We start from the raw sequence: 26,598 nt of genomic DNA, 5'->3' as shown, positions 1-26,598 counted from the left end.
TAAAAAAAAGCTTCGACTACACTAAACTGCAAAGGTTTTTGTTTCCAAGTTTCTCATGAAAGCATTTAAACTTTAAATGCTCAATACTTAAGCTCCCTTAAAAGCTCTCTACTAATTCAAATAACTTTGATCATTACCCTGCTTTTTTTGCGTTCTTTAGACATCATGTTTCATCTCACATTCTACGCAATGGCTTCAAGTTTAAAGCATTTAAACTTTAAATGCTCATTAATTAAGTTCTCTTAAAAGCTCCCTACTAAGTCAAATAACTTTAACTATTACCCAGCTTTTTTTGCGTTCTTTAGACATCATGTCTCATCTCACATTCTACGCAATGGCTTCAAGTTTAAAGCTTTATTATGAAATATTTAATAAAGCTTGGTTAATTATTGAATCATTTAACAAACTTAAAAACTTTCAATTAGAAAAAAAGCTTTAACCACACATGAAAACATTTAATAGAAAGCTCTGTTAAAAGCTCTCTATTAAAGCAAATAACCATAAAGTATACAAATAACTTTTAAAGATTATTCAGAGTTTTTCTTCAAAACTTTTCAATTTAATTTTGATTTTTAAAAATATTTTTTTTTAATGTTTTTCTTTCTATTTTATTGATTTTTTTTGGTTTGGGGGATGAACAAACATAAATGAGGATGACTTAAGTGATTTCTTTTAATTTGTTTTCAATTTCTTTTAATAATTAATTTTATTGCAACATGCGGCTTTATTTTATTTTGTTTTTTAATATAATTTTCTTTTAGTTAAAAAAATTAAAAAATATTTCAGTTTGCGTAAAAAAAAAATTAAAAAAAAACTACACCAATTTTATTGTTACTTTAAAACTCAAGTATAAATTGTAAATCATTTTCAAAAATTCTTTATTTCACCATGCACTTTTCTAGACAAAGAATGTTTTTTGTATTTCAAATATAACGAAATATTGAAATACATTGACTATTCAGTGAAAAACGCTTTTCTCAACACATTTTGGCAGTGAACCTGAGCTTGCTTAAAAACATTTTTTTTTTCAATTTTTTTTTTTATTTATAAATAATGTTTTAAGTAAAAAATTTTGTATTAATATGTTAAGACTTAATTAAAAGAAACTAAAAAAAGAAAAAAATTTATAAATTTTGAAATAAAAATAACCGATCGAATGCTAATTGGGGTTGGTAATTCAGTAAAAGTTTATTACTTTTCAAATACAATACAATTAACCCTATTAGGGTAAAGGATTTTTATTTATTCCCTTAACATTTTATCGGTTTTCTTAATTTATACAATAATTTTTTGTTTTTTGTTATGCCATAATTTATTTTATTTTTTTTAATTTGTTTTATTTTTTAATTATTATTTTAAAACATATTTGATCTTTTAAATCTTCTACAATTTAATTTTTTTCTTTGTAAATTAATTACAATTTTTTTTTAACTTCAACAAGTTTTTTCTTTCAATTCTTTATTAAACTAAAAACTTATTTATTTATTTTTTTAACTTTTAAAATATATAAAAATAAAAAAAAATTAATTTTACTCATATTTATAATAAAAAAATTACATAAAGTTTTAAAAAACTTTTTTAAATTTTAAACATTTTTATTATCAATATGACTGTTAGACTTTAAATCATAATTTTTTCATAAAATTTTTTACTTAAAAAACTAAACTTAATTTTAAAATTTATTATTTTAAATTTATATAAATAATTTAACAAAAAAAAGGAAAAAGAAACGAAACAAATTTATATAATTATTTTTTTAAAATTAAAATGTAAATTGTTTTTCGGTTGTATTTGTTGAAATATGCTTGAGTGTGGGTGTGTAAGTGTGATGAAGAAAAATGTTTACAGCGTTTTAGCCCGATCCAGTAGATCACTAATGAATTTCTGTGAGATAAAAAGCATAAAGTTTGATTAAAAGTTAAAATAGTAATAAGATAATACAATAATACTCACCGATATGTCAGATTGCGGGCGTTTGCAGACTGATAATAATCTCTGTAAAATGAAATAAAAAGAAAAAAGGTATTACAATATGTTTGTCAGATCTTACAAAGTTGACAAATGTGGCAATGTCAATGCACTACAAATGAAAAGTTGTTAGCAACAGGTAGATTACAATTTCATTGCCAGACAACAAAAATTGTCAGTTTACACTGTTGTCAGATTGTTGTATGGCAAAAGTTGCCAGATCTGATTTATATCTGACAATGATTGCCACATTTGCTAATAAAAATTGTCAGACAATTATCTGGCAATGATGACGTAATGTGTGTACATGTTTGTCAAATGTTTGACAATATTATTGTACTATACTGACAATAATTTTTCTAACAACAATGCAAAGACAAAAATTATAAAGCTACCTTTGGCAGATCTTGCAGTGAGAAGGCAATGCACAAACAATTAAAAATTGTTAACAAGAGGTGATGGTAAGAAAACCTTACAATTTCATTGCCAGATAATTGTAAGGCAATAAAATTATTTGCCAAAATATAATGTCAGTACACCGACGATTGTAAGAAAACTTTACAATTTCATTGCCAGCCAATTGTAAAGCAATAAATTTATCAACATATATTGTCAGATCTTACACTAGGTGCATATGTTCTTTTAATGCATCGTGTTGCCTATAGAAAACATAAACTTATAACTTAATAAAACTTGTCAGACAATTATCTGGCAATGACAACGTAATGTTTTCACATGGTTGTTAATATGTCTGGCAATATTATTATTTTACAATATAAAGACAATCATTTTTTGACAACGTTGCAAGACAACAATTGTTTGTAATGCATTGTTGTTAGATCTTACACATTGGCAGTAAAATGAAAAATGTCAGAAAATTTCTAATAACACTGCCAACTTATAAATTTTGTTTTGCAATATTGTCTGTAATCCTTTTCTGACAACGTTGCAAAGGAAAAATTGTAAGTTCAGATGATTGTATTTCCTGAACATTTTACAGACAATGTTGTAAGATCTGACAACCTTGTATTACGTCTTTAAGACATTTTCTGAAAAGTTTTCTGCCAATGTTGGAAGATTATATACTCGAGTATATGCAGCTTAATAATATATTGATATATTTATTCTTATGGATGTATGGACATGGAACTAATACTAGTATTTGTTTTGCAGATAAGTTGTAAAATATTTGTCACAAATGTACATGCATTCGAAATACAAATTAGCACTATCAATTGGGAACTCATGCCATTACATTGTGGCTTCCTGCAGATAATGTCTAAGTAGAACTGTTACGACAAAGTCGAAAAATGTCATTTTCCCGAAGCAAAACTTCTTTGGAATATGATCCATTTATAAATGTACTCTTATCCAATGTACAAAAAGTCAGTGTCGAGGAAGATTTTATAAAAGGAATATCGCTGTCAAGATATTTGGATCGTATTGGATTTGAAAGTATGAGTATTCTTTATTCAGAATAAAAGTCAATTTTCACTCATTGGACTCTGGAACGAAGTACAGCGAAGTAGGACAATGAAATGGGATATATGTATACACATGTTGTCATAGACAGAAAGTACTACGTGACGTAATCAAATGAGTGTAAAACAAAAATTGATCTTCGATAAATCGTTTTGCTTACATGTCCTTTACATAATAAGTTATTGGATATTAATCACTCCATTGGAGTTGTCAAAGATTTGATTTAACGATTTGTTAAGAATGAAACGATCTGTTAAGAATTACAGGATCCCTTCAAACGAACTTCATTACACGCCCTAAATTAGCATATAAATTTCTGGTGAATCATACAGTTTTAACTATATATAATCGGTGAACTGTTTAAGGAATCGAAGTTGATATACTTTGGACTTCAAACAAACTTCAAGTTGGTACGATCTCTCAAGAGTAACAACCAAATAAGATCAATTTAAATGATTTTCATATAAAATGTAAACAAACTTTTTAAACTGGTACAAAATTTTTGTAAAATAAACTAAATATCGATAAACAAGTAAACAAAAATTTCTTATTTTAGAAAAACACAAAAACCATTTACTTACAATTAAATGAGATCTTCTTATATCGTCTGTATCCATATCTAGAATTTCATCAATATCCACATCAATGGCTTCGCTCTAAAAAACACACACACAAAATAAACCATAAAGTTAAAATAAACACACAAATCATAATAATAAACACAGCAGACTGATCTGATGATGATTAACTTCCAAACAAAACAATAAACAATAAAATGAAAAAAAAAAAACTCTTTTACAAACTATAAACAAAGACTAAAAATATAAAATACTCTCTAAATGAAATACAAATTAAAAAAAAGATCACTTTTAACTTACCGGCGGATCGAAAAGTTTTTGCAATTCATCGTACAACCACATCTCGACAGCCAAACGTTTACGTATTAAACTCATTTGATGTGAACCATATTTAGCGGTGAGGAACTTTTCACGACGCTCTTTAACTTCCGAACCCTTTTCATTGAAATTTACTCGTAAATTTGTTCGATTTGGTGAACGTTCACTATCGTTCATTTGTTCTAGACCGCACTGCATCTTCTTTGGTATGATTAGAGACTACAACTACAACTACAACGATGACGACGACGGCAACAACTGTGTTTTGTTGTGTGTCTCTTAAAAATTTGGTTTCTTTTGGGTGTCAAAACGAATGTAACGAGAATTACTGAAGGGGAAAATGGAAAATTACTAAAGCGTAGGTGGTAATTGTTAATGGTGATGTTGCTTCTGGCTGCAATTTATGTTGTGGCTGGCGGGCTGCTGTTGGCTGTCACCACATACACACACACACACACACACACACACACTACGTTTGTCTCGTCTAATGTTTATTTGTTTTACTATCTGAAAATTAAGTCTTCCGTTTGCCAAAGATGTGGGTGGTTTAAGTGTTTAATAATCCGTAACAATATTTTATTTTAAACTGTAAATTAATAAGAAATAAATTCAATTAATAGTTGTTTTACAAGCAGTTTATGTGTGTAGATTTTATTAAATGATTGATCGTAATATATTTTTGTTGTTTGGTTAGAGATTAACAAAAAAATTGTGTGTGTTTTTTGTTTTAAGTAAATAATCTTATTAGGTTCTATTGCGTTTTACTAGAAACTTAGAGAATTAAGACGTTTTTGATAACGTGAAATGATCGCTACCCAGTCGTACCCAATATCATCAAAGTTTTTAGGATCCATTCACGTCAAAATCGTAGAATAAAAAGTTCATTCTAGCGGTAAAAATATGAATGAAATGAAATAAATGTTATCAGCAACCATTACGTAGGATTGATCTGACTTAGGTATACTTTTCTGAGTCCAGAACTTATCTATTAGGTTTTCTTGAACTTCCTAAGAAAACGTAATAAAAGTGTATACATATTCAATAAACTTGTGGTATTTTCGATCAAATTAATTTGACCAACATTAGTATATCAAAGTTTACATCGAATCTGGTAGACTTAAGGTACAGTTAGTTAATCAACTACTGTGCTTTCGGCTTACAAAAACTTAACGACAACCTCACGGTCGTTAACATAGATTTCGTAAGCCTAATATGATTCACTTATCTATCAGGTTTGATAGAAAACTTGTGGTATTTACGATTCAATAAATTTGACCAACATCAGTTTATCAAATTTTGCATCGAATCTGGTAGCCAGCTGTGTTTTCGACTTACTTATTGAGTTTTCAATCAGCTGATTCGTTACAGAACGTAAAAGAAAATATGCCCTCAGGTACAGTTAGTTAATCAACTGCTGTCAGGTTGGATCGTAAACCCGTTTACGATCCAATTAATTTAACCAACATTAGTTTATCAAAGTTTGCATCGAATATGGTTGACAGCTGTGTTTTCTTTTTACGAAAACTTAATCAGCTGATACGTTACAGAATGTAAAAGAAAATATGCCTTCAGTTAGACTAAAGATAATAGACCAACCTAGTGTCGCCATCTTTCAATGGAAAATGCGAAATAGATGGGATTTATTTATGTTTCTGACCGTTAAAAAGGGATAAAAACGAATACCCTGCACTATCTATCAAGTGGATTATATTCTTGGGCAATTACTTTATGCCAAACTTTCTATAAAAAGAATCAGTGTATTCTCTACGGAACGAAACGTAAAAACTAACGGTGCAGTGGGAAGAGTTGGGATGAATACCAATACCCTGCACTAGCTATCAAGAGGAAAAGATTTTTGGACAATTACTTAATATCTAACCTTCCAAAAAAACGAAGCAGCGTATTCGTTATGGAAACTAACTGTGTCTTCCGTTTGCCTAAAAAGATAATGGAGAAAACTTTCCGGATTTCTTTAAAGTACTATTTGCCGGTTTTCCTTTTAGAGGAGAATATTGATGGACTAGTCTGGACATATATAGAGAGACCAAGCTAATGTTAACATTTTCCAATATGAAATGCACAAAGCAACGTAAAACCCGAAATTGACTTCATATAACCCCAAATTGACTTCATATACCACAGGTCTATTAGTGGTAACTGTCGGCTTGTGCTCGCGTTTGATGAATTCTAAAGCAATTACAATTTTAAGGGGATAAAAAAAATTTGGCTCAACGACCTATTAAGATAGATTAGATACTGCCTCAGTATGAATCTAATACAACTGATGAGTAGTGTTGTCTTGTCAAAATCTAGTCTGGAAATTATTGTACCTTATACCACATTAGTGGGAGGGTATATTGGGTTTGTGCTGATGTTTGTAATGCAAAATAATATCGGCTCAGAATCATTCTCTGAGTCGATTTAGCTATGTACGTCCGTCTATGTAAAACTTGTAATAAAACTACAGATTGCAATTTTGAAGATAATTCAATAAAATTTGGTACAAAATCTTCTATTGCCCTAGGGACGAAGCCTATTGAAAATGGCTAACATAGGTCCACTATTTCACCTAGCCCCCATACAACTGAACCCACGGAAAAGGGCTTTTAAGTTTATAATTATGTTTAATGTACTTGTATCTTGACAAAAAGCTGCAAATCCAAGTTTTATATTAGCCTTGATGACTCTATGAACTTTTTAATTATAGGACCTCATTTGACCCTAGCCCCTATATTAAGCTCCCCTTCAAAATTTGACTTAAATGTCCACAATTTAATTCAACAATAAATGGCTTAAATATATCTGAGGCAAGGTACAATTCAACTTAAATGTTTTATAATGAAAACTAAATCACATTTTATTCTTGTATGAGATGTAGGGTTTTATATGGTCGGCCTCGACCTACTATAATTTATTACTTGTTAGTATAATGCTTTTGTTAAGATAAGTCAATTGTCAGTAATATGTTAAGTATGGAGATTAAGCGGCTTTTAGCCATTTTACGAAACAATAATTTAAAACCCCTCCGTTTAAGGGTTAATACCAACATAGTTTAAATTGTATTTTAATTTTCTTTATTTGCTACGCTTGTATGATTCATGCCAATTTGTTTATTGTCTTGTTCATACAATTATTTATTTCGAAAAGTTACAAAGACAAAAAGCTTTAACCAAACAAGAAAAGGATTCCATAAAACATAATCTCTCTCTCCATTCTTTAAATGTCTATAGCCTGATTTCAGGTTTTCTGTTAATGTTGGTTCGTTTGTACATTGTCTGTTTGTCTGTACAATATGCGGATGAATCATTTTGTACGGGAGTGTGTTAAATATGCGTTGGTTGTTTTGTTTCAAAGTTGTATTTTATTAACAACTGTTGGTTGACTGGCTGGCTGGCTGTTTTTTGTTGTTTCCAAGTCTTGTTAACATACTTGGAATACTATTTTGACTGATATGAATGTTGGTACCGAATGCTAGCATTACTCATTTGTGTTGTGTGCTAAGTGAAGTGTAACGTTAGGCAAATGGAATGAATGTCGATGGGTTATGGCAGTTAGATAAAAAAACAGCTGAGTAAGAGAACTTTAATCGTCTCTTAATAAAAAAAATTCCAAAGGAATGAAATAATAATTCGCTAAAGATCCTATTAAATACAAATATACAGAAGAAATACATGTCTAGTGAGGACTGAGTCAGATTTATGTTGTTTAAACAACTTAACGTTTGACATTGTTTCAAAGAAAAAAAAAACCATAAAGAGCTTATGTGAAGCTTTAAAATAATGTTTAAATCCTTTAAAAATATTTGAAATAAAACTCATCATAATTGAAGTCGTGATACTACACGGTTGTCAGATCTTACAACGTTGTCAGTAAAATGTTTAGAAAATGTCTAACAATTATCTAAACTTACAATTTTTCCTTTACAACTTTGTCAATATTGAAAGACAAACATTGTAAGTTTACACGTTTTCTGTACATTTTACTGCCAACGTTGTAAGATCTAACAACCGTGTATACATAGCATTACACTTAAAAATGGCTTTCAAGATTCTTGATATACATATGTAAAGTTTTTTTTTTTAAGTTTAAACACTTTTTCCTAAGATCCTTTAATGATTTCAAAATTATATGTCAGATTATGTATGTATGTAGATATTTATATAAAATTTTATAAATCACTTAATGTTTAAAAACTGTATTTTGAATTCTCTTTTGAATTTTGCATAATTGTACTTATGTTTATGCCTAAATTGAATAATAAGTATTATGTCTATCTGTCATATGCAATTAAACTGTCAAATTATTGTGTCAACTCCCTGGGTAGTGAACAAAAACATACAATAAGTTAAATTGTATACATAAATAATTTCTATGTTGAGTTCTTTAAAATTAATTTTTACGCTATAGGCAGTACTTAAAAGGTTTGCTTTCTTTTATAATTATATAATTTTAAATGATAACACATTTTTATTGCTCTTTTAAGGGGGTGTCGTCAAAATATTCAAATATTAGTTTAGGTTGAAGAGGAGAATACTATTAACTTCGTATCAAGAATCTAACCGTTAAATAATCTGTTGTGCGCTTCTCTATATGGTATTTTTAAGTATTTCACTTTCTTTTCCACATGCTTTCCATTCACATTTACCCAATTCACAATCGGCATCGTAGTGTTGTACGTCGTATTTATAACCAACATCTCTTAAATGGGGAGGGTTTATTGGGTTTGTGCTGATGTTTGTAACACCCTAAATATTGGTCCTAGACCAATCAATGGGCTCAAAATCGCTTTCAGAGTCGATTTTGCTATGTCCGTCCATGTTAACCTTATAATCAAATTACAGGTCCCAATTTCAAAGAAAATTCAATGAAATTTTGTACATAATCTTCTATTGTCCCAGGGATGAAGCCTATTGAAAATTGTTAATTTCGGTCTATTATTTCAACTAGCCCCCATACAACTGAACCCCCGATTAGGGCTTGTAAACCTTGTAATCAAACTACAGGTCGAAATTTTGGAGATAATTAAATGAAATTTGGAACATTTTATTTTCTGGTATCGTGGACGAAATCTATTGAAAAGGGTTAACGTCGGTCCATCATTTCAACTAGCCCCCTTACAACTGAACCCTCCGAATAGGGCTTTTAATTTCATAATTATGTTTAATATAGTCGTATGTCGACAAAAAGCTGCAAAACCAAGTTCTATACTAGCCTTGACGACCCTCATGAACTTTATAATTATAGCGCCTCATTTGACCGTAGCCCCTATAAAAATCTTGGAAAGTTAATAAACATTAATTCCACAAAAGTTAAACAAATTCACTTAGTGTTACTTTTGAAGTGATGATAAATGTTATTCTTTTGGAAGTACTTCGTTTTATTTTTTCTGTGTAGCAGTATTTTCAGTTACTTTAACTACCCAGCAATTATAAAACGAAGTACTTCCAAAAGAATAACATTTATCACCACTTCAAAAGTAGCACTAAGTGAATTTGTTTACCTTTTGTGGAAGTGACGTTTATTGACTTCCAAAGAAGCGAAAAGAATCTAATTTGTTTAAAATTTTATATTTTCGAATTGTAGTATTAAAGAATACAATTTCACTTTCTAATAACTTCCAAAAAAGATGTAGTGAATTTGGAAACAAATAAAAAGGACATCCTTCCTATGACAATTCTGTGTAGAAATCATAACTTCTTGAGATCTTTTTCAGTACTTCCATGGAGTGAATTCTACTTCTTATTCGCTTTTTTTGGGGTTCTTTTTTTGCTGAATATTTAACCGATTAGTTATCTAAGATAACATTCCTTTAAATATTGTGCTGCCATTTGAACATTGTTACTTCACACAATTACTTGACATTACACTAAACAGTCAATGTACTTTTTAAAAATAAAAGTAACAAAAAACAATAAGCAAAACAAAAAAAAAAAAAAAAAAAAACTTCCATAATAAACATTTTGTTATTTCTGGTTTTAAATTTAATTCTAGTGGTAATTTGATCTCATGATTTTTAAACAAAAATTCAGCTAGGCTCATGGTTTGTATATCGGGTTTTTATTACAAATGTTTTTTTTTCAATCTAAATAATTATGGGAATTTGTTGTGGCTGCTATTAAGTAATAACGTCAACAAGTCTATAAACATGGTTAATAGACTCTACAGTTATATGATATACTACTACCAATGGCTTTGCAATAAACTATTTTTGTAATACATATTACTATATATTTATTTACTATAAAGGAACTGTCACATTAGTTGTAATCTAAAACCCCAAACAACTGCCTAAGAGGTTCACTAAGACTCTATAACTATGCTTAAAGCAACGAGAAGTTAAACTTAATCATTTAATCTTTTCTAAACAATTAAATTCTCTATTGTTTACTCTATTACTGTTCAATCTAGGGTGGGAGTTTCTTCTTTTAAATAACTATTGTTTTAGCTGTCAGAGTTACATGGATTCATAATTTCATGTGTTTTTTTTTTATAATATTATAAAATAATTATTGTATAACACTATTAAGTTGTGTTTTACATTAATAATCTATGTTGTGATCAGTGAGCAACAACAGCAACAGTAGATGTTAGAGTAGCTGTTCAAGTGTTTATGTTTAAAATTCCCATCACATAGAACAATTTAAAATAATAATTTTTCAACACAATTTACGATGAATGTTTTAAGATATAAAACATGAAATATTGTTACACTTTAGAAACTACTCTAACGTGATTTAAGTGGTGCTGATGTTTTATAACAAAAATTTACATATAAATTTGTTTGGAAAATAACATTTTTTTATAGAAATAAACGTATATAATTAGAATAGAGTGAAAGAGCAACAGGAAAACAAAAAGTCTAAAGAAAAACCTCTGAAATTGTTTTGTACACTTTTATAAAATGCAAGATTTTTTCCCTTTTAAATACATAAAGAAACAAGTAAGAAATTATAGTCGGGAGAGGTCGACCATATAATAACCTACACCTGTTACAAAATGTAAAATGTAAATTAGTTTTCATAATAAAACATTTAAGTTGAATTGTATCTTGCCTCAGATATATATACTTAAGCCATTTAGTGTTGGTTGAATAAAACTGTGGACACTTAAGTCAAATTTTGAAGGGAGTCTCCCTATTAAACATATTTATGAACTTAAAAGACCTATTCGTCGGCCTCAGTTGTATGGGGTCTAGGTGAAATAATGGACCGATGTTAACCATTTTCAATAGGCTTCGTCCCTGGTCCCTTCGTCCCCCAATATAAGATCATGTGTCAAATTTCATTGAATTATCTCCAAAATTGCGGCCTGTAGTTAGATTACAAGTTTAAAAGCCCTATTTGGGGGTTTAGTTATATGGGGGCTAGGTGGAATAATGGACCGATCTTAACCATTTTCAATAGGCTTCAAAATTCCGACCTGTGGTTTGATTACAAGGTTTACATGGACAGACAGACGGACGGACATAGCTAAATCGACTCAGAAAAATGGGTATACTTTAAGGTGGGCTTAGGACCAATATTATTGTGCGTTACAAACATCAGCACAAACCCAATATACTCTCGCCACTAAAGTGGTGTATAACTAAAAACATGTATAAACATACCAGCAAAAACTTTAACTATCATGTAAGGAGTAGGTTAGGTTGATAGGAGGATGTATACTACATCAAATCCGAAGAAATAAACCTAGGCCATTATCGGGCCTGTTGTGCGCTCCTTATCATAAAAAAGACTATAAATGCATGAATTATTTTTCAGTGTTCAGAATATAAGTTTCCTGAATTCCTAAGAATCTTCTAATCAGTGTTAATCAGGAATGTTATTTCCGGAATAACATCACTTTCAAGATACTTGGATCTAAGTTCGACGAATGCCTAGCAGTGCAAAGAAAGTGATGCAGAGTTTCAGTGTCCTCTCCACATGATCTATATACATCACTTTTAAGATACTTGGATCTAACTTCGACGAATGTCTGGCAGTGGCAAAGAAAGTGCTGCAGAGTTTTACTGTCCTCTCCACATGCTCTACATACGTCTGAATCCGTACGTCCAATTTTGTACAGATGTGCTCCTAATCCTGTGTGTCCCTTTAGAATACGTACTATCATACTAACTTCAAACTTGCTCCTTTTGCGCAGATTTTTCGTCTTGCTCTAATAAGGGATTCTCTCATTCATATTTTTAGTTCAGCTTTTGTTGCGTTGAATGATTTTGCGTTTGTAAGGTTAACTGCCTAAAACTTCCTTCCTTTTAAAGCTATTACATGTAAGGAGTAAAAGTGCTAAAATTTACTTAAACAATTGCATTTTAACCCACGTATTCATAAAGATATTAATCGCTTATTTTAGGTTTATTACGCACATTTTCCATACAAAACTTCTACAATAAATCATTAATAACTTTATTGAGCATTTGTGAATATAGGGGGGTAAGTTATTATTTAAGTATGGTGATGACATTAAAGGCAAGTACTTACTATTGAAGCTTACAAGTAATTGGAAAAAGAAGTCATTGTAAACATATGGTTCACATAGCTTAATGAGCAGTTATCTTGCACATTATTAGTAAGACCTTATAAGACTACTTCTATGTTATTTAGATGTCATGTAGTAGTTATTGAAAAGTATGTTGTTAGGTAAGTTATAACAATTGAAAGTCATTGCCCAGTTGTTGCTGGGATATTACTAAAACTATGTATGCATCAACAGCATACAACGTGTGTAAATTAAATGTAGAATTGTTACAACAGCACAAAAAGGAAGAGGGGGAGACCCTTTAAACAAGAATTCCTCAACTTCTCAAGTATGTATGTTATATATAAACAAATTATGAGCAAAACTGATTTCATAAATCATAAATTATTTTATAACAACAAACTGTATTTAATAATGTTCAGTACACTGAAAGCTAAAAGAGTAAGGGAAATTTCTGATCAAGTTGAGACACGCATTACAACAAATCTAACGAATCTTAACGACTTTGATTACTCGAACTTATTAGGAATAATGGAAAGTGTAAAAGAAGTTTGAAACAGAGTAACCTGTCAATCCCAAGCGATTTCAGAAGTTTGGTAAACCAAGTACACAATATTTGATTCAAGTATGGATCTCTTATTGTCTTTAATTATTCCCAAAATGGGCATGATTTAAGCACGATTTGTACTTGATTTAAGAATTTATAATTTAAATCTATAAATTTTCACTTTTTTCGTTCACAAACTCTTTTGTTGTGAAAAAATTCCCCTGCTGTGATATTTGTTGATAAATTTTTGTAAACATTGAACAGCTGTTCCATACAAAATCAACTATTGTAAATGAATTGTTCACATAGCAATTTTCTCTTCGAGAGAAATGAATATTTCAAGGGAATAGAATTTTCGCTTCTATTGGTGATAGTGGTGATTATCACCAATTTGAATATCATTTCCTGGAAAGATACTGAAGCATGATCTCTTGGGTATAGGATGTTTGCTGCTTAAGCAACCTAAACTTTTAAATAAACAAAATTCTTTTAATTGTTCTCTAACAATTATAGTTTTAAAAAAATTACTGTTATTATATTAATAAAACCTGGAGAGATACATATGTATGTCTTACAGACAACATAATACAATTTTGCATAAATATGTAATTTGTGTCTTGTTTATTTATAATTGCGGCAACCTGAGTCCCTGAGCCAAATGTAAGAAAATAACAAAAAACAAAAACTAGAGAAACACAGAAAATAAATTGCCACATTAATAACAAACTACTAAACATCATAGTAATAATCATAATAATATAAACAATGCATGCAACATGTTGCATGTTAATTCAAACTTCAATTTATGAAGCTCATATGCAAGCATGTAAAAAATAGTATATTATAGTGCACAACTATATGAATGTCTGTCTCTTTCTTTAAACTGTTTTAAAGGAATTTTCTATTATTGTTCAAGTTTTTTCTTTTATTTTTTGAAACTCTAGTATGAAAAGTTAAGATTGTTTTTATTTATAAAAAAAATTTAATTTCAGCTGACGAAAGTCTTGAGAAATTATAGTTTTTGTTTAACTCTAACATATTACAGAAAGAGCTATGAGTACCAACAGTTTTTCTGCACTTTAAATGCAAAAAAAATAAAATTCATATAAATCTAAATATATGTACTTATGTATATGTATATGTAGAGAGAAGGTGGTTTTTAAACGTGTAACGATGCAGAAATTTCCGGGATACAGTTTTTGTTTTTGTTGTTGCTGTTGTTGTTTTCACAGTGTTTATATTTTGCTTTAACAAAATTTTACAAAAACACAGGTGGTTTCTTGAGCGTGTGTTGTTTTTTTTTATTTAATTTAAAGGTGTTTATGCGAAATAGCCCATATTTATAAATGTTGCAATTAATCATAATAAATTTGTGTTTGGCTTTAGTTTGTTTCATGTGAAAATTGTTGATAAAATTGTGTGAAATTATTAAACATTTTTGTTTAAGAAAGGTCTCACAATATATGTTATTAGGAATTTATTTGGAGATAAATATATTTGCATCTCCAGGGCTTGACTACAGCCCAGAATAAAAAGTAGACAATATTCTGGACTATAGTCCATGTTGTCGTTTAAAGTCTAGACAAAATACAGTGCAGAATATAGAGGAGATTATTGTTATTCTGGTGATAGACTGGCCTATAGCCTAGACTAAAGACTCGCCCATTGTCCCTATTATGGACCGAACAATAGACTGTCCACACTGTAGATAGACCTTACAATTGCTGATTTGTTTAAAGATAATAGTATAGTTCATAGTCTAGACTATTATCGAGTCTTTAGTGTTGACTACTTTTAATCTATTTTATAGCCTACAGTCCAAAGTCGGACAACAGTGTAGTATACAATGTAGCCCAAATACTGGACTATAGTCTGGTATATACTCTAGGGTACTGTCTCGTTAAGTAGTCCGCAGACAGGACTATAGTGTAGTCTGTAGTCAGGACTGTAGTATAGTCTGTAGTCAGGACTATAGTATAGTCTGTAGTCCAGACTATAGTATAGTCTGTAGTCCAGACTATAGTATAGTCTGTAGTCCAGACTATAGTATAGTCTGTAGTCCAGACTATAGTATAGTCTGTAGTCCAGACTGTAGTCCAGACTATAGTATAGTCTGTAGTCCAGACTATAGTATAGTCTGTACACCAGACTATAGTATACTCTGTAGTCCAGACTATAGTATAGTCTGTAGTCCAGACTATAGTATAGTCTGTAGTCCAGACAATAGTATAGTCTGTAGTCCAGACTATAGTATAGTCTGTAGTCTAGACTATAGTATAGTCTGTAGTCCAGACTATATTATAGTCTGTAGTCCAGACTATAGTTTAGTCTGTCGTCCAGACTATAGTATAGTCTCTAGTCCAGACTATAGTATAGTCTGTAGTCCAGACTACAGCATAGTCTGTAGTCCAGACTATAGTATAGTCTGTAGTCCATACAACAGTACAGTCTCTAGTTTGGACTATAGTCTGGTCTATAGTCGAGTTTATAGTCTAGACTAAAGAATAATATGGACTTTAATTCCGTATTTAGTGAAGTATATAATGTAGTGAAAGATCTGTCGATCTATTGTCTGACCTTAAGTTTATAGTTTGCACGATAGTCTTGTTTTTAATCTGATCTATAATCTAGCTTAACGTCAGGAGCTAGATATATAGTTACTATAGTTTGTTTATTGTCAGTACTACAGTCTGATTTCAATCGGGACTCAGTCCATAGTCATTACAATAGTTTAGTGTGGATCATAGTCTAGAACTTTTTCAGTTTAGACTATTGTCAAACCTCTAGTGAAGTTTAAGGTTCGCAATAAGCTTTTGAGCAGCAATAAAACTTTCTCTTTTACTTTAATCTAAAATTCAAAGTAAAATTTCCACTTTAAATAAATAAGCCAAACTTTTAAAGTGATTTAATTAATATTTTAATGCTTTTAATTTACTTAATGCTTTCATATTTATTCCCAATTAGGTTCTTAGAAATCAATTAAGCTTAAAAGAACATAAAACTCTCTAAAAACAATTTATAGAATAAAAAAAAGTTTATTATTAGAATAAATTTTTGAAATTACTAGATTATATTTGCAAATAAATTTAAAATTCATAAGAGCTTAAATAAAATCAACAGCAAAATATAATTAAATTGTAGTTAATGCATATTAAATATTCAATAACACTTATACACATAAAGATATTATTTTAATAATAATATTCCGAAAGGATGCCATTTACATATTTATATGATTGAAATAGCTTTGTACAACAATAGGAAAAGAGGCTGGTGATGTGGTGCAGAAGTGGAGCTGCTATAGACAAAACTAAATAAAACTCTTGAACAAAGAAAAAACAACAATAAGAATTAAATCAAATAATACTTGAAACTATACACGAGAGGTAAATAAAAAAACGAAAATTGCCTTTATAAACCAAATATATTGTTGATTTTATTTTGATGAGATATTGACAACACTGCAAAAAAAAAAACATAAATACAAAATTATACTCTGGTCAAATTGCCACACACACACGCACTATTAAACAAACACATATAATCGTATTTAAAAACATGTATACAGGATGTTGTATATAAATTAATGAATAAAGGATCTGTAGAGTGTGAGGTATATAGGGAGATAGAGATATAACAACAACTATGACAGGAAATAAATGAGTGTTGGTTTCTCTGAAAATTTATGCGAAATGTTGTGTTCGAAAGTATGTGTGTATGAAAGGATGTATCCATACTAGCTAGCATTTTTTGAAATTTTTATCAGAATCGAGTCATATATGACTCTTCTGCACGATTCAAAAGCTCATATATACGCTCATTTTCTGATCATAATTGATACATTCGTCGGGAGAAAATGGTACCCTACCCGCGACTCATCTAAAAGAGTCTTTTATGAACCCCCCCGCCATTTCTGATCAACTTCAACTCATTTTTGTATCTATTTCGAGTCATTCGTGAGTCGAAATACCGGTTGTTTTATAGTCATTTTGGAATCGTATTTTCGTCATTTTCAATAGTATCGAAAACAGTTTTTGATCTTCCGATTGAGCGAAATATACTTTCAAAACAAATATATAAACAATCATATTTCGAAAGAGTCTTTTATGTGCCCATTTTTCTAATCAGTTTCGAATCATTTTTGAATCGTCTTATTGTTGCTTTACAAACACAAACAATTACATAAGAAACAATTTTAGATCTTCCAACTGTTTGAAATATGTTTACAAAATAATTTTGAAAACTATCATATTTTAAACACCAGAATGATCAATTTATGATTGCTATACATTTTGTGATTGTTTTTTTTTCATATAATCAGTTTTCAATCATATATTAGGATCATTTTCGAATCATATTTTAAGCGCGCAACTACTTGATCCCTTTTCGATCATTAACATGAGTCAAAAAAGACTCAGTTTACTGATTAATTATCGAACAATCTTCCAAATGATAACTGGGTAGCAGGGCATAGGCATTTTTTATATATTAACTATGTATGTATATGTTGCAGCTTTTTTCGTAGGATATTTACCGGATATAAAAATAACAAATTATTTTGTTTGTATGTGAGAGGATATGTTTTACTAAATAAACAATACGCAAAAAAACTCTTTGCTAATTTATCAGGATAAAATTGTTCAGTTTCCTTTTTCTATCTCATTGAAATGTCATTCACAAAAACTGCGAGAGGACCTGTGAGGAAAATTTACAAAATAATATGTTTGCTCTAAAAAAATGTCGTGTTTTAATACCAATTTTTCTAACTTGTTTCCTTGTCAAACTAATTTTGAACTTTTTTTGCTTAATTCCCATAAGGTTGTTTTTAGAAAAAGTTGCCAAACTTTTGCTCTCTTTACCTTTTACGTTTAAATATTTGAACATTTTAGGGGTTTGTTTTAGTTAATACAAACAAATCATTTTAGTACTTAATTGAAAGTGGAACAAGGATAATCTGTTTGGTAATTTGTAACTGGTAGTATTACAAATATAATCTATAATTAGTATTTGGCATTTGCAGTAAATGCTAGATTATTTTTATAAGGATTTATCGAAAACAAATAGCATAATAAAACTAACAAATAACACTTTTAGTGTAATCCTACAAAATGGAGTCCTTTCGATTCTACTTTCGATTGAATTTTCACGTTAACTGTTACAAATCGATTTAATAAGTTGTTGTTGACAGATTTTATTTTATTTTTTTCATTTAATCTTTCAAGAACATCTGTGCTTAACATATGTTTGAGGAAAACAAGTAATTTATTTTTGTCATGATTATAGTATCTGCAGTAATAAACCTAAATTTAAACATATTTTGTTGGCATTAATTTTTATACAGAAAGAAAACAAAATGGTGGTTTTTATAGTTTTTTAGAAAGAAAATCTTTACCTTTAATCACCTACAATGAAAAATTGAAATTTTAAATTATTGTTCACCTCATGATAGTTATTTAAAATCAAATTGAACTTTCTCTAAAGCAAGTGCTTGGTACACTGAGTAATTCCTTACCCGATCAAGATGTAATATCTTTACAGGTCTATTGAAAATATGCCCGTTGGATTATATCATCGTCTTCTATTGAATAACAGTTACCCTATCGTCATTTGTCTCTTCAGTATTTTGGTGAAAGATGGCGTTTTTTTTTTTGCCTTTTCAGTGTAAACAGTGGCCACAGAGAATCTAAACTTTTGATCATCTTATGATCGTTTCATAACATCATGTTGAACTCTCTCTAAAGCGAATGCGCGGTCCAGATTGTTTTGCTGACTACATCAATATTTAATATATTTACTGGTCTATTGGAAATATCCGCCGGATTACATTATCGTCTTCTATTGAATAGCAGATCTCGTCTATTTTCTCTAGGCAATTATGGCGTAAGATTCTAAACATTTGATCACCTCATGATCGTTACATAACATGATGTTGAACTCTCTCTAAAACGAGTGCGCGGTTCAGTATGTTATTCCTGACCAGATCAAGATGAAAGTGCTATTTTCTCTTGGCAATTTTGGCGTAAGATTCTATACATTTGATCGCCTCATGATCGTTACATAACATCATGTTGAACTCTCTCTAAAGGTAGTGAGCAGTCCAGTATGTTATTCCTGACCAGATCAAAACGAAAAAGCTTTGCTGATCTCTTGGGAATATGACCAAGATATCGTCTACTGAATAGCAGATACCTTCTCATCTGTTTTCTCTTGGCTATTTTGGCTAAAGATGTCAGTTGTTTTTTCTTTTCAGTGTTCACAAAGATTCTAAACTTTTGATCACCTTATGATCGTTACAATACATCATTTTGAATGTAACGATCATGAGGTGCAAGATGAAATATCTTTGCTGGCCTTTTGGGAATATGACCGTCGGATTACAGCATCGTCTACTGAGTAGCAGATACCTTCTCGTCTGTTTTCTTCTTCGGTTGTTTTTTCCTTTTCAGTGTCCACAGTAACCACAGAGATTCTAAACAATTGATCACCTTATGATCGTTACATCATGTTAAACACTCTTTGAAGTGTATTGGTGTTCCATCATGTATTTTTGCATCCAGCTTCTCGTTTGTATTCTCTTTTCGTTCTTCGTTTGTAAGGGATTCTTTTACCCTTGAGACTGTCTTGAGAGAGGAGGAGTTTTTCTCTTCTTCGATGTTGTCTCTCTCTGAAGAAGAATTTTTCAATACATTTTCTATTTAGAGAAAAATTTCGATAAATTTTTATTTAGATATAATATTCGACGAACTTCCTATTTAGAGAAATATAATAAAAACACAACTTTTAACTCTATTCCCACATTTATAAAAACATATGTATTTTTTTCTAAACCATTTATTTTCTTTGTTGTTATTTTAATTGCAAATCATACAAAAAAAACTTAAAAGTATTTTTTTGTTAAAAATAAAATAATCTGCATATTAATTTTAACTAGAAAATAGAAAGAGAAAACAAAGACAAAACAAAAGAACAATAGAGGCAGCATTTGCTGTTTTAGATTTAAATTTCAATGCCACTAATACTTCTACAATTAAAATTTATATGAATTTTCTAAATTTGTACAAAAGATTCATTCATTCGACTGCTGCAGACTTCACTTTGTGATAGAAATAAATTGCAGTTCATTAATCTTTAAATGGCATATGAGTTTTAGTTTAATTTGTTGTTTTAAGTTTTTATTTTTGCCTTTTGTGGTTTTATAATTTGAAATAATTTGTTTTTTTTTAATTCTCATCTAAATATGGTTTAAAAATCACACAATTTAGATAAACTATAAACAAAAATGAATAAACAATTTTGCATGAAGGTGTTATATTTTTATTATAATTTGTTTTTGTTATTTAAAATTAAATTACTTCACACTACTTTTTATGGGTTTCTAAAAAAACTTATACAATTTGTCGGTTGTAATAGCGCTAAATATGGTTGCAACTAAATTAATTTGAAATTTTAAGACCATGAAAATTGAACTAATTTAAATAATTAAAGTTTGAAATTAAATATGCTGTAGCAAGGTGATCGAAAAGTGTGATTAAAGACATAACATAGCGTATAGTCTAGTCTATAGTCTAGTCTAGTCTATAGTCTAGTCTATAGTCTAGTCTATAGTCTAGTCTATAGTCTAGTCTATAGTCTAGTCTATAGTCTAGTCTATAGTCTAGTCTATAGTCTAGTCTATAGTCTAGTCTATAGTCTAGTCTATAGTCTAGTCTATAGTCTAGTCTATAGTCTAGTCTATAGTCTAGTCTATAGTCTAGTCTATAGTCTAGTCTATAGTCTTGTCTATAGTCTAGCCCATAGTTTTGTCTTCTCTATAGTCTAGTCAATAGCCTTGTCTATAGTCTGGTGTATTAAGTATAGTTTTGTCTATAGGCTAGTCTTATGTTCCAGCATTAAGGCAAGTCTAGTGTAGCGCACAGTCATGAAATTTTCATTCCAATTGTTTCGTTGTAAAAATTTTCTTATCGCTTATAACAGCCTTTAAACCCTGTGATGAGATATGTCAGCTTGACATGGAAGTCTTTCCAAAATTTTCATAATTTTTTTTCAGTCTTTTTAATATTACTTAATTAAATGACTGTTTAACATTTAAGTATTTAGCGGCAATATTTCCTTTAAATCTTGAGTGTTATTAATTATGTTTAAAATGTGTATGTGATTACAAAATTGTATAATAAATTACTTAATTATTTCCAAATCATTACCAAAATATAAACATTTTTCTTTAATATATACAATTTAAACTTAAGCAAAAGAAAAAACAAATGTGAAAGAACATTTGTAGGCTAAAATCTTTGGGTTAAATACGACTAATGGCAATGCTGTTACATATTGAAAATATGTCATTTAAAATTAAGTAAAATAAAGAAATATAGGAGAGCATTTGATGTCGATAGCAACATGTTGCTAAATAAACAAATTGAATTTATATCGGTATGTTGCGAAACATGTTTTTGGTAAAATTAAATAAAGTTTAGTTTAAATTATTGCTAGCAACATGTTGCTTGAAACTAAATCTAAAATAAAATATAACTATTTAAAACAGATTCCAAACAGTTTATACCATAGTTAATACCATTCGTTAACTATAGCGCCCATAAATTCTGCCAACAAAAATGCAAAGTTTACTAGCAACACCGAAAAAAAGAACAAAAACACAGAAAATGGAAAGAAAAGTAAATTGTTAATGTATGTCATAACAATGGCTATAACAGCAACTGCTGCAGCAACAGCAAGTCAACAACATTATTCATATACCATGACTTGATTTCAACTAAATAAATGTTCTTTGTCTTTTTTTTTTTGTAGAAAAGAAATTTAAAAAAAGTAACAAAATAAAATATTTGTATGTATATGAAAAAAGAGAAAAGAAACATGTTTAGTAGTTTTAACCAAATGTCTTAGACATTTGAAATATATCTGCTAGTTTTGACTTTATGTGCACAGTGTAACGAAGCGGAAAAAAATGGACAAAGATTATAAATATAGTGTTATGGGTAATATAATGTGTGAAATAAAAAAAATGTAAAGCATGTTGTTTGTTGTTTAGATACAAATGAAAGAAGTTAGCAACATGTTGCTAGAAAATGAGCGATTTAATAATTTCTGAAATATTAAAAAAAACATAAACATTTTTAAGTCAGGTGTGTTACAACATCATTATTTATTCAAATAACCTTCAGCAATATGTTGAGAAAGCCTTAAATATTATTTAGCTACATGTTGCTAAATTATACATAAATTAAAATTAAACATGTGAACTACAATCTGTTAGATATAGGCTTCATACATCAGCAAATTGTTGTCAAGATCACAATGGCACTTAGCAATATGTTGCAGTTGAGGAAAATGTTGAGATTGATAAATCCCAGAAATTTAAAATCAATTTTCATTTTAGCAAAATGTTGCTACATACACAAGTTATTTAATAGATATATTTGAATTGTATATTTTATATGAATTTAAATTAATTTGACAGTAAGCAACCTTAGTATTGCAAAGGTTTCATATATTAGCAAATTGTTGCGATGGTCACAGTAACATTAGCAACATGTTGTAGTTAAATAAAATTTAAAAAAATGTTGTGTTTCATAAAAATATTTTCATGGTTTTAAATAGTTTTCTTCAAATATATCGAAAGTTTAAATAAATTTTCAGCAACATGTCGCTACAGATAGAAATTCTATATTAGATGTATTTGTATTGTATATTTCATATGTTGCTACAGATAGAAATTCTATATTAGATGTATTTGTATTGTATATTTCATATTAATTTGTACTGATTTGAAAAGAAATTAGATTTCTGTAAACATTAAAATTTAAAAATTGTAAAAGATTCGCAACATGTTGATAAATACCAAATTTCATTTGGCATTATGATTGCAATACCAATAAGCAAAATTGTTTATCTTAAAACTTTGAAATATTTTAATCTAAGAACCATTTAACTCAATTTATTTAAAAGATTTGAAACTTAGCAACATGTTGCAAAAGTTTTAATGAAATTATATTCGTGTTAAGTTAAGCAGCTTTAGATAAATAACAGTAAAATACAGTAAAATAAGATTATCCCTTAGCAACATGTTGAGAAACATAAAATTTCATTTAGTAGTATTTTGGAATTCTTAAAACCAAGATTATTAATTTTTATACATATGTCAGTAATTTAAAAATTATTAAAACACTTTTCATTAAACAAAAATGTTGCTAAAGATTTTTATACCTGCAACATGTTGCTACAGACATAATGTTCTAAAAAATTCCATTAAATAAAATGTATAAACAAAATTTCTTATTTCTCTACAAATTATTCAAATTATTTTCCTAAACACTGTTAATATCAACATCCTCAACATTTTTTATATAAATATACAAAATTCTTGACAATTGCATATTTATTTAGAAAAAATATTTCATTCATTTCACAGTTCTTTTTCATCTTTCTTACATTTTTAATAAAAATAGTTTTGTTTCTTATTCAAGCGCAAGAAAACCAAGAAAAAAACACTAAAAATATTTTGCTTCTTTTTGATTGCATCTGTCAGAAAATTTTTGAAAATTTTCCTTTTTCTAGTGGGTTTTGTGGGGGCATGAAATGTTTATAATGATGACGTTGACATGGGGCAACGACAAAAGACAAACAGCAAGTAAAATATTCTATCAAAACAAGTGGAGAGTATAGAAAATGTTTATAAATAAATTATTTTGTCATCATTTAAAATCTCAAAACTTTTTTCTCTTTTTTTTTTAAACTTGTATAATTTGTTAACTGTATACACATATAGCATACAGATTTTAAATGAGAAAATAATTTAATTTATATAACAAATTAAAAACAAATTTTCTTAGTAACTTTCTTATGAAAGTATTAAAAACAAATTACAGACCGGTTCATAGTCTCTGCTAGATTATAATAATTATAATAGGCTAAACTATAGTTCCGATAATAGATTAGACCATAGTCCAGATTTCCTTAAAGAATATATACAATAAAGTTAATATTATAGATTACAACACAGACTATAAAATAGACTATAGTCCAGACTTTATAGTGTTTAGTGCAATTTGTAGACTTGGCTATAGCCTGGCCAGCATTTTTAACTATAAGTCTGAGTACATTCTATGCTATATTCCAAAGTCTAGACTAGACCATATTCCTGATTATATACCAGTCCATAGTCCAGACTATAGTAAAAATAATGGACTAGATTAAAATCTGGATCCTAGAGTATATACCGGACTGTACTTGGTTATAATCCAAACTATAGACTAGACCATATTCCTGATTATAGACTACTCTATAGTCCAGACTATAGTAAAAATAATGAACTAGATTAACATCGAGATATATACCGGACTGTACTTGCGGCCAGATAATAGACTATAAAATAGTTTATATTTTAGACTATATACTAAACTTCAGTTCAGTATGTAGCTTAGACCATAGTCTAGATAAAATTTGGACTATAGATCTGTGTTCAGGCAAGGCTATAGTCCAGACTAGAATGTAGTTAGAGTTACTGATAATAGACTATAATCGAGACTGACCAAACTGTAAACTAGACAATAGTCCAGACTATAAACTGGGCTATAGTCCACAACATAGACTAGATAACATTCCAGAATATACACTAGTCTACAGTCCATATTATATATTGGCTTAAAAATAGAACAGACTATAGTCCAGACTTTAGAATGGAACATAGCCCAGTTTAAAGTTGGACTAAGCACAGACTATAGTCCATATTATAAACTGGACTACAGTCCAGTCTATTCTATAGTCCAGACTTTAGACTATACTTTAATCCAGACTAAAGTCAAGACTATAGACCATGGTCAGTACTATAGACTAGATTAGAGTCTACACTCAAGACTGGACTATAGTTCAGACTTTATACTGTACTATAATCGCGGCTATAGAATAGAGTTCAGGCTGTTAACTAAACTAAGTATAGACAAGAGTTTAGTCCAGATTATAGATTAGACTACAGACTATACTATAGGTAGACTATAGACTAGACAATGACCCAGACAATAAGCTAAACTATATTTCAGACTATAGACTGAAATAAAGTTCAGACTAAAGTCCAGAATATAGACTAAAGTATAGACTGTATTTCGGATTATAGACTAGATTACAGCCCAGATTATAGAATAAACTATAGAGTAGACTATAGACTAGAATACAGTGCAGACTATAGACTAGACAATAGTCCAGATAATAGACTAGACAATAGTCCAGATAACAGACTAAACTATAGTCCAGACGATTTATATAGATAAGAATATACTCCAGACTATAGAATAGACTATAGTCCAGACTATAGAATATACTATAGTTCAGACTATAGAATTAACTATAGTCAAGACTATAGAATTGACTATAGTCAAGACTATTGAATTGACTATACAATTGACTATAGTCAAGACTATAGACTTGACTATAGAATTGACTATAGTCAAGACTATAGAATTGACTATGGTCAAGACTATAGAATTGACTATAGTCAAGACCGTAGACTAAACTTTAGTCCCGACAATAGACTATATGTTCTATATAGAACAGGCTATAGTTCAAAGTATAGACTAGACCATTTTTCAGACTAAATACTACACTATATTATACACTGTAAATAATAATATAGTCCATACTAGACTGTAGTTAAGACAAGATTACTTTAATCCAAAAATTGCATAAAAATAGAGAGTTAGCATTAAGAATTTGGAACTTGATATATTTTGATACTTACATTTTAATAAACAATTTTATTCTCCAAATTATAAGGTTTGTAATGCCCAGTGTTATTACCAAAAAGAGGTTTCTGCGAGAAAAAAAGAGTAATTATTGAAGTTATTTATATGTAATAACTATAGATCTTATAGAAAATTGAAATTCAATTCTAGATCTATAAACGTCCTATCTTGAAGCAGTAAAATTTGTTTTTGATCTCCGATTAAGTAAATTTGTACTTTGAGGTGGCCATTTGGCGAAGTAGGGTTAAGAAACCAGTCCCTTAAAAGCAATAACTGATTATTGTATTACTTCCTTTTGTCTGGCTTTATTACTTTTATTTATTTCCTGATTCTGGTTAAGACTCTTAAAATATAAACAACCAACATATTTTCAATCTATCAAAAATTAATCAACACAATTGTAAAACAACACCTGTCATACCTTCTAATTTTAGATAAACTTAGTTTAAAAATCAAATGTTCTTCTATTTGGGAAATT

The 26,598-nt window shown here is 29.3% G+C and overlaps 1 protein-coding gene across 1 annotated transcript; it reads right to left on the bottom strand.

The window, feature by feature from the left end:
• Positions 1 to 1,710: 1,710 nt before the first annotated feature.
• On the bottom strand, positions 1,711 to 26,226 carry LOC111682343 (protein phosphatase 1 regulatory subunit 14B). The gene is made up of 5 exons (XM_023444271.2): positions 26,117 to 26,226; positions 4,329 to 4,932; positions 4,032 to 4,106; positions 1,954 to 1,995; positions 1,711 to 1,884 (listed from the first exon to the last, which is right to left on the bottom strand). The coding sequence occupies exons 2-5, from the start codon at positions 4,542 to 4,544 to the stop codon at positions 1,843 to 1,845; spliced, it is 375 nt and encodes a 124-aa protein (XP_023300039.1). The 5' UTR covers positions 4,545 to 4,932; positions 26,117 to 26,226; the 3' UTR covers positions 1,711 to 1,842.
• Between the last annotated feature and the right edge of the window lie 372 nt (positions 26,227 to 26,598).

Source organism: Lucilia cuprina, chromosome 2 (genome assembly GCF_022045245.1).
Source record: "Lucilia cuprina isolate Lc7/37 chromosome 2, ASM2204524v1, whole genome shotgun sequence".
Classification (NCBI taxonomy): Eukaryota; Metazoa; Arthropoda; class Insecta; order Diptera; family Calliphoridae; genus Lucilia; species Lucilia cuprina.
This window is presented reverse-complemented; position numbering and strand designations above follow the sequence as displayed.

Bases quoted from the DNA above. Each gene is read 5' to 3' on its own strand.
- LOC111682343 (XM_023444271.2), bottom strand. From the start codon at position 4,544: ATGCAGTGCGGTCTAGAACAAATGAACGATAGTGAACGTTCACCAAAT. The intron at 4,107-4,328 runs GTAAGTTAAAAG...TGTGTTTTTTAG, and splicing joins AAAAACTTTTCGATCCGCCG to AGCGAAGCCATTGATGTGGA. The intron at 1,885-1,953 runs GTGAGTATTATT...TTTATCTCACAG, and splicing joins GCCCGCAATCTGACATATCG to AAATTCATTAGTGATCTACT.